At 42.6% G+C, this 14,482-nt stretch overlaps 2 protein-coding genes across 3 annotated transcripts; both read left to right on the forward strand.

Moving 5' to 3' along the window:
- The first annotated feature begins 1,366 nt into the window (after nt 1-1,366).
- On the forward strand, nt 1,367-4,981 carry LOC309634714 (uncharacterized protein). Its single transcript, XM_082405135.1, has 2 exons — nt 1,367-1,581; nt 4,841-4,981. Exons 1-2 carry the CDS (start codon nt 1,543-1,545, stop codon nt 4,934-4,936), a joined length of 135 nt encoding a protein of 44 aa, XP_082261261.1. The 5' UTR covers nt 1,367-1,542; the 3' UTR covers nt 4,937-4,981.
- Nucleotides 4,982-5,252: 271 nt separating this feature from the next.
- Nucleotides 5,253-10,193, forward strand: PTP4A1 (protein tyrosine phosphatase 4A1). Of its 2 annotated transcripts, none has more exons than XM_082405105.1 (5): nt 5,253-5,391; nt 6,527-6,619; nt 6,959-7,089; nt 8,003-8,077; nt 8,817-10,193. In XM_082405105.1, the coding sequence occupies exons 1-5, from the start codon at nt 5,287-5,289 to the stop codon at nt 9,076-9,078; spliced, it is 666 nt and encodes a 221-aa protein (XP_082261231.1). In that variant the 5' UTR covers nt 5,253-5,286; the 3' UTR covers nt 9,079-10,193. The 2 variants fall into 2 exon arrangements, with proteins under 2 accessions (XP_082261231.1, XP_082261230.1); XM_082405104.1 differs by having other exon boundaries at nt 8,813-9,057.
- The last annotated feature ends 4,289 nt before the right edge of the window (nt 10,194-14,482 follow it).

A 14,482-nucleotide genomic window follows, 5' to 3' on the forward strand; every position in this document is an offset into this window, starting at 1 on the left:
AGATGGATTCAAGAGTTTCCAAGGCAAGCAATTTCCTTAAGATGAAGGTGATTTGACTTTTATTCCCGTAAAAGCCTTCCTGACCCAACTCTTTTTTGAAAGCGCTTTGTTTACAGAGTATGACGTTTATAAAGAAGTTGAATAACTATGCAAGCACAGTCTCTAAGTAGAAGTTCTAATAAATCCTAAAATGCTGTACTACACTGACCAAGGAAACAATGTGATCCCTAAAGCCCTCTCCAACCTATGCTCAGTGCAAACAGCAAACAAAAGGCCTCAGTGTTAGTAGAAAGCCGAGTTCTTCAGAGCAGGTAAAACTTCTGTTTACTCCTTCCAGAGAGCAGAAGAGAAAGAGTTTTCAGACTAGAAATGACAGAGTTGCCCTTGTGTAACACAGAACAACCGTGATAAGCTTTACTTGTTAAGGGCCTAAATAACGAAAGACAGTGGGACGGTTCTGAAAAGGAACAAAAAGGGAAACCGCCAGCTGAGACGCAAAGAGTTCCATCGGTCCTTGACCAAGTCGAAGGCTCTTACAATTTTTAAAACGCTGCCTAACCTTCCCTCACCCGTGACAACGCATCCAGGGCGCCGCAGCACAGAGGCTGCGTGGGATTCCGCGACGCCACGCTTGAGCCGGCCGCAGCTGCCCGCGTGCGGGGCACGAAGGCGTGCCCAAGAGAGCCCGCGGGCGGCAGAGCGCTCCGGCCGAGCCTCGCGATGCCCTCCCGCCTTCCGCTGGATGTTCGCCGAAAGAAGACCTCCCCGCTCGTACGTGCCCGCAACTGCGCTCGCGCGGTCCGGGCCCGGGGCCCAGGCACCCCAGGGGTCGTCGCCCGGCAGCCGCAGGGCCGCAGAAACATTTATTTGATGACGGGGATCGCAAGGCGCAGGTGCCACGGTAAACCGCAGGCAAAGCCGACCGCGGTCTGACCTACGGCAGAAGGAAGCAGGGCCGGGACTGAGACCCGGTTCCGGCTCCGAGGGGACTGCGTTTATCAGGCGAGGCCAACTCCAGGCCTGGCCTGGTGACGAGAGCGCACGCACTCGTCGGGGTTTTAAGGAGGAAGTGCGGCACCTCCTCCCTCTCCCGGCCCTTCCCCCTCCCCTCCCTGTCCCTCCTCCGCCACTTCCCGCCCCCGCCGGGTGGCGCTCCGACTGCAGCGCGGTGCCATTCATCAACCGGTTCACACCGGCAGCCGCCGCCGCTCCGTGACGTCCGCGGGGCGGGCCTCCGCCCCCGCTCGTCGGCGCGCGACCTGGGGCCCGGCTGCGATTGGTGGCCTGGGGGCGCACGTCAGGCGCGCTATAAATGGGAGGGCTTGTGACGCAAGGGCGCCTCGGCGCGCGTATTGGCCCCCTGGACTGAGGGCCGGTGAGGCTGCGCGCCCTTCTCGGAGCCGCTCGCTGTAGACCGAGTCCGGTTCCCCAGCCGCAGCCGCCGTCACCGCCGCCCGCGAAGCCGCCTACGCCGCCGCCGCCTCCGCCCCGCGACGACCGCCGCCGCCCCTGCCCTGCCGCCGCCGCCTCGGGACCGGCTGTATGATTAGGCCACAATCTTCAATGAGTAGACATATTCCTGTGAGTACCCGCGCCCCGCGCCGCCGCCTTTGTTCGGAACCCGGCGCCCGCCCGCGTCCCGGCCCGAGTCCTGGCGGTCCTGGCGGCGGGGGCGCCGGGGGCCGAGCCCGGGGCGCTGGGCGGGGCGCCCGGCGGCGCGGCGGCCCAGAAGCCGCTTTATGGCCGCTTCTTCGCCCCGGCGTCCTGCGGGCCCGGCCGGCGCCCGGAGGCCCCTTTGTTTGCCGCGGGGCCCTGGGATCGGGGACGTGGCCCGGGTGGGGCGCGGGCTGCGCGTCACTGTGGCGGGCGCGCCCCCAGCCCCGGCGGGCGGGAGAGGCGGCTACGCGCGGGCTGGGCAGGGCTCTCCGGCGCGGGGTCGGCGGGACTGGGCCTGTGGGCCACCGTGCGCTCCGCGGCCGGCACCGGCGCTCGGACAAAATGGCCTCGGCGCCGCACTGAAGGTGCGGCGCGAACCCGTGACCCGGGCCGGCGCGGCCTCGCCAGGTAAGCCGGCCGCCGCGGGGGGCGCGCCCCGCCCCCGGGCCGCGGGAGCGAGTCCAGGCTTGTCCTGCGCCGGGGCGGGCTGGGCCGGCGGCGTCTTGCGATCGCGGGCTCTTGGGCTGCGCCTGAGTGTCCCCTGGCGCGCCGTGGGCTTGCCTTCTGTGGGCTTGTGGCGCCGTGGCGAGCCACACCCACGGCTGTGAGGCTGCGCTTGTGCCCGTGGAACCCGCTACCGTTCCCAGCGCGTGAGCTTGTTGCGCCGTAGCTGGCGCCGTGGGCTTGCTTGAGATCCAGATTGTGAGCCACTGCTTCCTGGTACTTTCTCTCTCTCTTTTTTTTTTTTTTTTGGCCTCACAGAGCCGCTTTTCTGGGATCTTAGTTCTCCGAGCAGGCATCGAACCCGGGCCTTGGGCCCTGAGAGCGAGGAGTCCTAAGCCCTGGGCGGCCAGGGAAGTCCCATCCTGTCGCTCATCCTGTCGTATGAGTTTTGTTTGATGACAGTAGAAAAGTTGGAGATCGGAAAACCAGATCATTCCCAGGAGTGAGCAGTATTTTACACATGCTCTATTCCGGGTGCGTTATCTAAAGCACAAGTAGATACGGGACAGACTCGGCAACGAACCGTTGGACGCAACAGAGATGTGTTGATTGGACTCTGCAGTGGGACAGATCGGCTTAGGCTTCTTAACAGAAGTTGGTCCCCATGCCCCCGTGTGTGTTATTGCGGTTATATGCAGTGGGAGGGGAACAATTCCCTCGTATTTCCAGACTTCCTATCATGGATGGTTTTTCCTGGGGCAGAGAAATGGGGACTAGGGGAGTGTCTCGGGCAGAAGAGAAAGATGTTAGGTATTAGTGGTCATTTCTGCGCTTGTGGAAATCCATCGTCCGTCTGTCCGTCGTCGTCCCGTCCCCCCGCCCCACCCCAGCCACTGGGTGCCTGCACTCAGGGAAAATAACCAGGTCACCAAAAGACTTCTTTCTGTATTGCTTTCTGTGCTTTCTCATGAAACCGCTTGCTTGAAAGGGATGGATATGGCCAAACTCAGCTCTAACAGGAATTTCAGCTGTTCAGTATGGAAATCGGTGGTGTGCAATACTGTCTCTTCAGAAATCGGCTTTCAGTTGAAAAAAGGTAGTACGCGGAAATCAGAATACTGAGATAAGAGCCCTTGACCTTAACAGCTTTGCAGATCACTTTAATTCATTGTCATTGGAAAGGCGCCAGAATACACTTTTTATTCTAAGGAAGTAGTGTGTAGGATTTGAAGGGAAAGTATAATTGAAATTATTTCCAGTTACTGCTGTCACACTGTAAACAGAACAAAGTCTTCAGTGGCAATTTAGTCACTAATTTTCTTAGCCCAGCTCACAAGTCGATGAAGTAACATCTGAGGGTGGGTTTGAACAAATTTGGATTAATGAAAGTTATCTTGCTTATGGGACACCTATTAAGACATGATTCCTGAGGCTAGTTCCTTTATTTTCACAGAAAAATGAACTGGGTTTTTGACTTAATGTTTTCTGTGATTGGCTAGGTCGTCATACGAATTATTCTTCAAAACTTAGCGTTCTTTTAGAAACTATAACTAGCGTGGGACTCAGTGAAAATGAGATGAGATAGTTTGAATGTAGTTTTTTAAGCCTTTTTTAATGCTTTTTAAACTTAAGCATAGTAAACTAAGGGAATCTTTTGATTTCAAAAGATTTTATTTGGTAATTGATCCATGAGAATATCTGTGAAGGGTTTGGGGCAGTGGCTGGCTCTCAGTGCTCTTGTTAACCTGCTATTAATTTTTTTTTTTTTTTTTAGTCCTCTGTTTACTCCCAACCACACAAGCTCCTTGTAAACTACTTGGAAGAAGACTAACGTCAACATCATTGTTTTTCGTGTATATATTATGAAAATATCCTGTGAATATTCATGTAATATTTGATACTAACATAAAATTGATTTAGATCTTTAAGGGGAACTTGGGGAAAATATAATTGGTGGTAGCAGTTACCTTGCTTTTGAGACCTATGAAAGAAATGTAAGGTAATTTACACTATCCCACCACCACCTCACTCTACTTTTTCTTTCAATTAGATTTCAGTTTAAGACAGGATAACTGAAATTTCGGTTTTAAAATACAAAAGACTATTACAATTATGAACGTCTTTTTTATAGTTATAAATGGGAGTTCTGTGTATATGTGTAAGTGTGTGTGTGTGTGTGTGCGCGCGCGCCCGCTTATGTTTCACATAAGTTGACAACTTGATTTCAAGTTGATTAACTTCCAGAGACTCAGATGAGAAATATCTGTTAAAGGGGAATGATAAGTTAATAGGTTGTTAAGGATCAAATGAAATAGTATATATGGGAGCATTTTGAAAACCAGTTTCGTTTTTTCTTTTAAGAATATATTGACCAATTATTGAATTTTTGTAATACGTAAAAATATTTTGGTAGTTGGAAAAATCAATATAGAAAGTTGTACGTAATAATTTAGAAGAATTTAAAGCAAGTAGCCCGGTTTTAAAAGGAATAATTACTAGCAGAATGTGTGTAAGGGATATTCACCAACTGTAACAATGATATGAGGGGTATTTACTTCAAGTAATCCTCGCTTATTGATTTAATCTGTAATCACCTTGTATTTTGTGGTTCAAGTAAAAGTTTAAAAGGTGGCTTGGGCCCAGATTTGGAAAGATCGTTGTGCACTTAAGTACCGTCAAAGCATAACATGTTCCTTTTAAATTGAAAACAACTTTTTTTCTCTCTCTTTCTCTTAAACAGCAGTTCTGTGGTGTTCTTGGTCACACATTTATGGAGTTTCTGAAGGGCAGTGGAGATTACTGCCAGGCACAGCACGACCTCTATGCAGACAAGTGAACTGTAGAAATTCATTACTACTCCACCAAGAAGCCCCCATAAGAGTGGTGAACCTGGACACAGAGGTGTTGAATTGAAATCCACAGAGCATTTTTCACAAGAGTTCTGACCTGGATGGGGTAAACCTCAGTGCACTTCCTTTCTCTTGCCTCAGTATTACTGGATTGAAGAATTGCTGCTTCTTGTCAGGAGGTTCATTTCATTTCCCATTACTCCCAACTTCATACTCAGAAGCACTGAGAATTTCAAGTGGAGTGTATTGAAGTAGACTCAGTTTCTTTGCATCATTTCTGTATTCAGTCTTTTAAATTCTTTCATAACCCTATTGAGTGTTTTTTAACTAAATTAACATGGCTCGAATGAACCGCCCAGCTCCTGTGGAAATCACTTACAAGAACATGAGATTTCTTATTACACACAATCCAACTAATGCGACCTTAAACAAATTTATAGAGGTAAGTTTTGATGCTTTTTAATGTCTCAAACTGATTGTAGTTTAATAGTGGAGCCTTTTATGTAACAAAATATTTCGGAAATTGTGAGGTGTTATGACTACAGTTCCAACCCTCAGAAATATCAGCGTCTTTACGTTAGAGGTGAATTATTTTATACATTTTGAGGAGGACATGTTAGTTTAGATTTATAAGTTAATATCTAGTTCTTCATGCCTCACAGTTTGGTTAATTTAAATGTATATGTAGACAGTATAACAGTATGGCTCTTATCTTACTAGAAATTTGCTGGAGGGAGGCTCCACTTGTGGGTTTTTCACATATTTGCTTATTAGCATAATGACTGATACTATAAACCAGAGTTAGTTTATGTCTTGGCCCCCTGTTGATGCTTAGGATGCAATTATCAGCTACTGATATACTAATTCTATTTCTGGAAGGATTGTAATGCTGAATAATTTACTTGGATGCATACACATTTTATTTTATAAATATCTATAGATAACCAGAAACAGCAAATAGGCCTTCCAGATCATAGAAGTACTTTTATTTTTGATTGTCGTCTCTATATTTTTTAAATGCCAGAAGAATTATAATTAGTAATAATGCATTATGAGTCTTAAAGCCTCTAGTCTTAAATGGTGCGGGGTTTTTACACCGCATTTTTGAGATTTTACTCTCTGAACATACTTTTAAGGCTCTAAACTATACACCGTGCACTGCAAATGAGCAAAAGTTTAAAGAGTTAATATAAGTCAAGTCAGATTGCTTATAGTCATGAGTGATTCCTTTGGTCCTTTGTTCCTGAGTTGCTTCTGATCCTCTTCTGTTAGTGCTTCATCTGGCCAAGGTTACCGTGACTATAGACAACTTCAGTAGATGAAGGGCCATGGGATTTTTTTTTTTTTTACTTAAAATTTATTAAAAATATATGATGTTTAACATTCCCTTTCCTTTTAATGCTATTTTAGTATTGTCACTTAAAACAAGACTTGTGACAATAAGACTTAATAAGACCGTGTTAAACATACGTGATTTTCTGTTAACCTGTTAGAGAGGTGATCAAAATGACAAATGGTGAGCAAGAGTGACATGGTTATGAAGACTTCATATGCTTTTTTACATATGTTTTATCCAGGAACTTAAGAAGTATGGAGTTACCACAATAGTAAGAGTATGTGAAGCAACTTACGACACTAGTCTTGTGGAGAAAGAAGGCATCCATGTTCTCGTAAGTGTTTAATGGTTCCCATATGTTCACAGTGCTGTGCTGCCAAAGTTTAGTCAGATAAACCACTGGCTTCAGAAAGCTTAATTGTTGCAAAAGTTGTTGCAAAAGTATACACTGTCTTAAGGTCCAAATACAGGTGAAAGCTGAGCAGAGGTTTGAAGCAATAAAAGATCTTTATAAAGATTCAGCACGTATTTGCATTTCATTGACAGTGGGGTTTCATAAAACATTTGTTTAAACGTTAAAAGAAAATGCTTCTGGCAACACTTGGGTGTTAGAATTTTAGAATTATTATACCGATTACATTAAAAGTCTAAAATGTGTATTCTTTTGACTTAGGATTGGCCTTTTGATGATGGCGCACCACCATCTAACCAGATTGTTGATGATTGGTTAAGTCTTGTGAAAATTAAGTTTCGTGAAGACCCTGGTTGTTGTATTGCTGTTCATTGTGTTGCGGGCCTTGGGAGGTAAGAGAATTTCTTAAACCCATTTAATGATATTGGTCTTCATTCTAGTTAAAGCTTGATTTTGACTCCCATAAAGACGTGGTTGTCAGTTTGTGAATCAGTTTGCTTTGTTAGGTTACTTACTGAGTTAAATTTAAAAGTAGGTGAGTGTAGCAGTAATGTGTTCCAGTACATTTGGAACTGACAGATGCTATCGCTGAAATTTATACTTGCCCATGTGGGCGGAATTACTTAATTGTGTGTTCTAGGTTGTATCCATAGTATTGGGAATCACTGTCCAAGCTCATTGGAAAAAGGATCATGAATTGTCTCTAAGGTGTTTTTGCACTGCATATGGTGAGTTTGTGGCAGGGTTCTTGATCCTGGAGAATCCTGATTCAGTAGGAACTCGTTACACAGCAGTGCCAAAATATACGTGCCCGTAGTTGTAAATTGCTACCACCACCCTCCTCCCCCACTGCCCAGACCATGGCCCTAGGGAGGCTGGCATGAAACTGTGTCACAGTCTCATTGATAATAAAACAAAGCAATTTTTTCCGGAAGATCTTTAAGTGGAAAGTATTTTTCACTGCTTGGAATTTAGAAAATATTGTCCACATGTGTCGAGATTTACCCTCTCCCTTAAATTTTTTCAGGACTGCTCTCCAGTGATACAGGTCTTAATTTCTAGGCTTATTTGTATTAGTTAAGGACATAGTTGTCTTTTTGGTTATAGATTAAAAACCTGGGTTTGATATGAAAATACTGATACTCTATTAATTTAATTTTTAACATAAAGTCCAACATTTTCTATAGGTATTAACGTAGGAAGTGCGGTAAATAATAGTGCTTTCGGATGGGGAAATGTTCAGAGTATTGAATTTTCCAGGATTTGACTTTGAAAAATAATTTACTATAATTCTTACCTTACCAGAGCTCCAGTGCTTGTCGCCCTAGCGTTAATTGAAGGTGGAATGAAATACGAAGATGCAGTACAGTTCATAAGACAGTATGTATTTAATACGTTCTTTCCGTTTGCACTTTTTATTTCCCTGTTGAGTGTTAGCGAATTTAAATATATTACTAGGAAAGCAATTTGTTTCCAAGAGCCTGTCTGACCATTTTGTTCATTTTTAAGATAGTATTACCACCAGGGAATATCTTACTTGTTTGCATTCCATGTAGATACTCATATTACAAAGATTCTAATCCAGTAATAATTCTGTAAATTATTGTTTTACTTTAAATTCTTGATTGAATATGTTGCTTGTTTATCTGCCCTTTTATTGAGGTATAGTTAGTTAAAATGCACAGATATCAAAGGTCGATGAATGGACGGTAACAGCCAAATAAAATAACCACTCAGTGCAATATACAGAATATTTTGATCATTTCAGAAAGTGCCCTCATGCTGTTTGTAGTCATCTTCCCAACCACCAGGGGCAATCTCTTTTTGACTCATATTACAGTAAGTTAGTTTTGCCTTTTCTTGGGCTTTATATAAATGAATTGGTAAGTTTGGACTATTTTATAACTACCTCTCAAAAAGATTTAGAAAACTAACTTTTTACAGCCCTTTTTCCGTTTACACATGGATGCTGATCCGTGTTTCTACATTAAGTCACAATGTAATAATCAAAAAATAAATTGCTACAAGAAAGGTGATGATTGCCTCCTATAGAACAGTAAATGTTAATTATAGAGGGACTTTGCTTTAATTCGTCTTTTGTTTTCTTCCTTCTAGAAAGCGACGTGGAGCTTTTAACAGCAAGCAACTTTTGTATTTGGAGAAGTATCGTCCTAAAATGCGGCTGCGCTTCAAAGACTCTAATGGTCATAGAAACAACTGTTGCATTCAGTAAAACTGGGGTGCTTGATGCCATTGCTTGGAAGTGGAACCTAGACAGGACGGGATTTGTCATACATGTTAGCCAGCACGTTGGCTTGGTGAAGTCTGATGAAGCTTCCATAGGAGTGTTGAAACGCAGTTTTACCAGGCCACAAGCCTAGCAGAATTGCAGCCTCTATGTTTGGGTTATGATCAACCTACTTGGACACTTAGCAAAGGATTCTTGCTGTTCAGCATTTAAAATGTGCTTATCGTTTGTACCAATTGACTTTTCCTGAAATCATGTAGTATGGAGTCATTCATGTCTTTAAATCTGTTCCATGCCAGATTCTTATCAGTATATAAGAAATTTAGAAAGACTAGGTGCCAAAATACCCAGCACAATTCTTGTTACTTTTAGTATCGAACTAAAATCCCAGGAACTATGAAAACTCTGGACCTTATGTGTTTTATTCTTTCCATCATTTCAAACATAGAAAGTAGGACCTATAAGGTTATTTGCTCACAGTATGTTTACATCTTCCACATTCATACCAGTATACATCAGATTTGCTCGTTTGGTTTTTTTTCATTAACCGAGTCTTACCAGTGATTATTTAATGTCTTTCTATAAATCTCATTTTGTGCTGTCATGGAAGACCTCCGTTTTGAAAATCTACATTGTACAGAAGCACATGTCTTTAATGTCTCCAGACAAAAAAGCCTTACAGTTAATTTTAATGTTTGCACTTTGGGGTGCAACTTACAGGGAGGGCCTGAAAAAGGAATGGGAGGGGGCTATTAAGTATTTTTAGTAAAATGTTGCCTTTGTCTTGTGCAGAACATGTAGAATATGCGCTTTAATTTAGTAAATATTTTTTTAAAATGTAGAAATACTTTGTTATTGTAGCTAAAACAATTCTTAATCATAAAATTTCTGAAATTCTTGTAATTTTTTTTCAAACTTATCTGAAGTTGTTTACCAACTTATTTTTGTTTGAAGTGTGATTCCCAACCTCTTGCAAAAAAAAAAAGTGGGTTTCTGCTAATGAATTGAGCAGACATTTAATATTTTATATGCCTTTTGAGCTGTGTAACTTAATATTTGGATACTTGACAATTTGTTTTATTATGTGATTGATAAAATGGTGATGTGTATTAACGTCAGCTCAACCATATATTTATACTGTCCGGGAACATGTGGTTATAGTTCTGTGGGAGAAATAATTTGTCAGTGTTCACCAGCTTGTAAAAATCTAGTGCGAGAGCTTAAACATTAAATAAATGATGAAATGCATTTATCGTCATTGAAGTTGTTTTGCTTAAAGTTAACTTATTTTGTAGAAAACGATAAGAAAGAATTGCACTTCACTTACTGCCATTTGAAGCGTGGATTTTTTTTTTAACAAATGAAGGATTAAATGAAGTTGGCGTGATAAGCTCCTTATAATTAGGCAGGGAACTATTTAATATTAAAAGTGCTTTCCATTATAAACTTTTTTTTTAAGGTTTAGATAATCATGAACCAATGTACTCTTATGTACTGAGGGGAAAGGCCATGATTTGAAGCTCAGTTCCACCAACTAAGTGGTTTTGGGCAACTTAACTTCTGAGCGTCAGTTTTCTCGTTAGCATATCAATAATTACGTACCTTTATAGGTTTTGAAGTTAATTCAGACATAAATTTTTGGCATGTGAGGTCTTAATAAGTGTTAAGCTTCCTTCAGTAATCTGAAGTACTTTTGCATAGCTCGTGTTAATCTAAAAGGGAGAGATGCCCTTGTCTGATAACCCTTTTTTTAAAAAAAATAGCTACAACTGAGTAAAAGCCTCAAACTTTGAGTAAAAAAACGATACTCCACCTTATGTTTTAAAGAATTTGCTTCCATTTCTTCATACCAGTTTAGCAATTAATATACTCCATTCTTGAAACTTAGGCTGGTTGTATGCATTAAGTTGTGAATGGAAGGGTAGGTAGTAATTCTATAATTTGATATATATTGCCAGACTAATCAGTTGATTAATGTAGCTATCATAGCTACTTACATATTGAAGGTCTTATTATCAGGTAATTTTCATAATTCAGTTACCTTATAATCCTACATTAATTATCCCACATTTACACGTAAGGGATATGAGCCTCTAGTTAGGTGATGAGCTCATAAGTGGTAAAAACTCAGGGACTCAAACCTGTGTGACTGTCCACTCTACCACACAGCTGTGACTATATATATGCCTGGCCATTTTCTTATGTTACCAGTTGTTAAAGCTCTTACATGAGTTTTCAAACTCCTGCCTATGGAACCCATTTTGTTTAAGGACAAAGTGTTCCACAACACTGATTTTGTAAATTTCTTCATTTAGATTAAAACCTTTTTTATTTCTGCAGAAAATCCCTTTTGAATTAAGTCAGGATAGGCTAAGATATGCTGCAGAAACAACCAACCCTGAGAGTAACGGATTTATTTGTCACTTAAGTGTCATGTCAGAGGAACCCAAGCTGTTGGAGCACTCTGGGACAGTGCTTGTGACAGAAGGCAAAAAAGGCTTTGGAGTGTCACAAATTTCTTGACTAAGAAATCATGCTTAACACTTTTATTCAACTCATTGGAAAGAACTGGCCACTCAGCACAATCTATTGTGTACTGAAAAGCCAGAAATACACAGTGTTAATCACTACCACATCACTTATAGAGTGGATTTATATTTAAAGAGTATATCTACAGCACATCCCACAGAACTGAAATATTAAGCATTAGGGGATAAGGTTTCCAAACAACCAAAATGGAGGTCAAGAAGTTTAGTGCTTATTGAAGTGTGTGCTGATTAGGGAATCATAGGTGTTTATGTAAGCCTATTTAATCTTAATTTAGATAAAACTAAGGTAGCTGTGGTAATTTGGTTTACTAGTTAGTGTTACATATATACGACTTAGTTTTATGTTTGCTAGGATTTACTCAAGTATTAAATGCCAAATTTAATTATCAGATGCTTTTTGTAAATCCAATACATACATATCCTTCGAGGAAAGAAGCACTTTTTCTTTCTGAAAGTAATAGTCTGTGGTTTGTTGGCAGGGCTGGGGCAAAAGAAGAAGCAAAATTCTAGCCCTGAAAGAGCTATTGAATTTTCAGTTGACTAGAATCAGGAAATTGTGCAGTAGTTCCACAGGTGTTCATTGAGTGAACATTATATGCCATGTATTTGGCACTGAAGACAAAGTGATTAGGACAAACTTGGTCCCTGCCTTCATGGAATTTAGACTAGCACATCAAATTTAAACTTAAACTGCTGGGTATAGCATAATAAAAGCCAGTGTATCTAAACCAACACAACCTCTGCCTAAAGGTTCTGGCTTGCAAAGGAAGTATGTTAAAATGCCCCTGCTGCAAAAGTATATTCAAATAATTTTCATGGGTAGCTATCAGGTAAATGCCATTAGCATACAGATTCAAAGAAAGCAAATATTTAGACATTAATGATAGTTGTAATTATGTCTGATACATATGCTGTGCATGAAAATTAATACTGCCAGGTTTGATAGGGCTCACTGGTGCATCAAACTAAACCCATCACAGAAGTGCAGCTCAAACACCAAAAACTTGACAAGATGAACTTCCAAACCTTGGCATTGAGTTGTTTGGTCACACATATGGAATAAGTCGTTCTTGCAGGGGATCTAAAATTACCAACAATTTCTACTTGAAAAATTTTTCTGCCCACTAATTCTACCTCCTGATGGATGAAAAAAGGCTATCATGACTTAGTTCCAACAACCCTGACAGTGTAGGCTGCTTCTCTCACTTATTTTTTCTTTCTTTGAAAACTTTATTTTTTTGTAACCATACAACATAGGCAAAAGTAGTACTAGTAACTTTTCATTTGACGACAACATATGGTGTCATTAATTGCAAACAGTATGCAAGAGATGTGTTGGTTACAAATATTGCTTACAAAGTCATCAAAAGAGAAAAAAAAAAGTTATCTTGGTAACTTTGTTAAGTCCTTCGCACTGTTATTACTTTTGACACTGCATGCTTCTCAGTACTTTTCAGCTTTTGGAAAGTTAAAGAGAGGCAACTTGCTTCACTTACTGCTTTGCACTTGCTTGAGAGGACTAATCATTTCCCCCATGGTATGGAAGGCACAGGAACAGTTAACACAGATCTACTTCACAAAACTAAATAGTTCCCTGTTCCTTTGAAATCAGACCTTCAAAAGTTGCTCTTATTATCCTACTTGAAATATACAAAAATAAATTCCCAAACCCAATAGAAAGTAAAATTATTTTTTTCCTCTTCCAACATCTCACTACTGGCGGAGACCTTCAACATGGTGGAAGAGTAAGACGTAGAGATCATCCTCCTCCCCACAAATGCATCAGAAATACATCTACATGTGGAACAACTACTACAGAACACTTACTGAACGCTAGCAGAAGACCTCAGACCTCCCAAAAGGAAAGAAACTCCCCACGTACGTGGCCATGTGGCTGACAGGGTCTTGGTGCTCCAGCTGGGTGTCAGGCCTGTGCCTCTGAAGTGGGAGAGCCGAGTTCAGGACATTGGTCCACCACAGACCACCCAGCTCCACGTAATATCAAACGGCGAAAGCTCTCCCAGAGTTCTCCATCTCAATGCTAAGACCCAGCTCCACTCAACGATGAGCAACCTACAGTGCTGGACACCCCATGCCAAACAATTAGCAAGACAGGAACACAATCCCACCCGTCAGCAGAGAGGCTACCTAAACTCATAATAAGGTCACACACACCCCAAAACACACCACCAGACGAGGTCCTGCCCACCAGAAAGAAAAGATACAGCCTCATCCACCAGAACACAGGCACCAGTCCCCTCCACCAGGAAGCCTACACAACCCACTGAACCAACCTTAGCCAGTGGGGGCAGACACCAAAAACAGCAGGAGCTATGAACCTGCAGCCTGTGAAAAGGAGACCCCAAACACAGTAAGTTAAGCAAAATGAGAAGACAGAGAAACACACAACAGATGAAAGAGCAAGGTAAAAACCCACCAGAGCAGGAAATAGGCAGTCTACCTGAAAACGAATTAAGAGTAATGATAGTGGGGGAGGAGAGAAGATGGCGGAAGAGTAAGACGCGGAGATCACCTTCCTTCCCACAGATACAGTAGAAATACATCTACACGTGGAACTGCTCCTACAGAACACCCACTGAACGCTGGCAGAAAATGTCAGACCTCCCAAAAGGCAAGAAACTCCCCCCGTACTTGGGTAGGGCAAAAGAAAAAAGAAATAACAGAGACAAAAGAATAGGGACGGCACCTGCACCAGTGGGAGGGAGCCATGAAGGAGGAAAGATTTCCACGCACTAGGAAGCCCCTTCGCGGGCAGAGACTGCGGGTGGCAGAGGGGGGAAGCTTCGGAGCCACGGAGGAGAGCGCAGCCACAGGGGTGTGGAGGGCAAAGCGGAGAGATTCCCGCTCTTCCCGCACGGAGGCTTGGCGCTGACCAGCACTCACCAGCCCGAGAGGCTTGTCTGCTCAGCCGCTGGGGCGGGCGTGGCTGGGAGCTGAGGCTCGGGCTTCGGTCGGATCGCAGGGAGA

This window comes from Balaenoptera borealis, assembly GCF_965194805.1.
Source record: "Balaenoptera borealis genome assembly, chromosome: 9".
NCBI classification, from domain to species: Eukaryota; Metazoa; Chordata; class Mammalia; order Artiodactyla; family Balaenopteridae; genus Balaenoptera; species Balaenoptera borealis.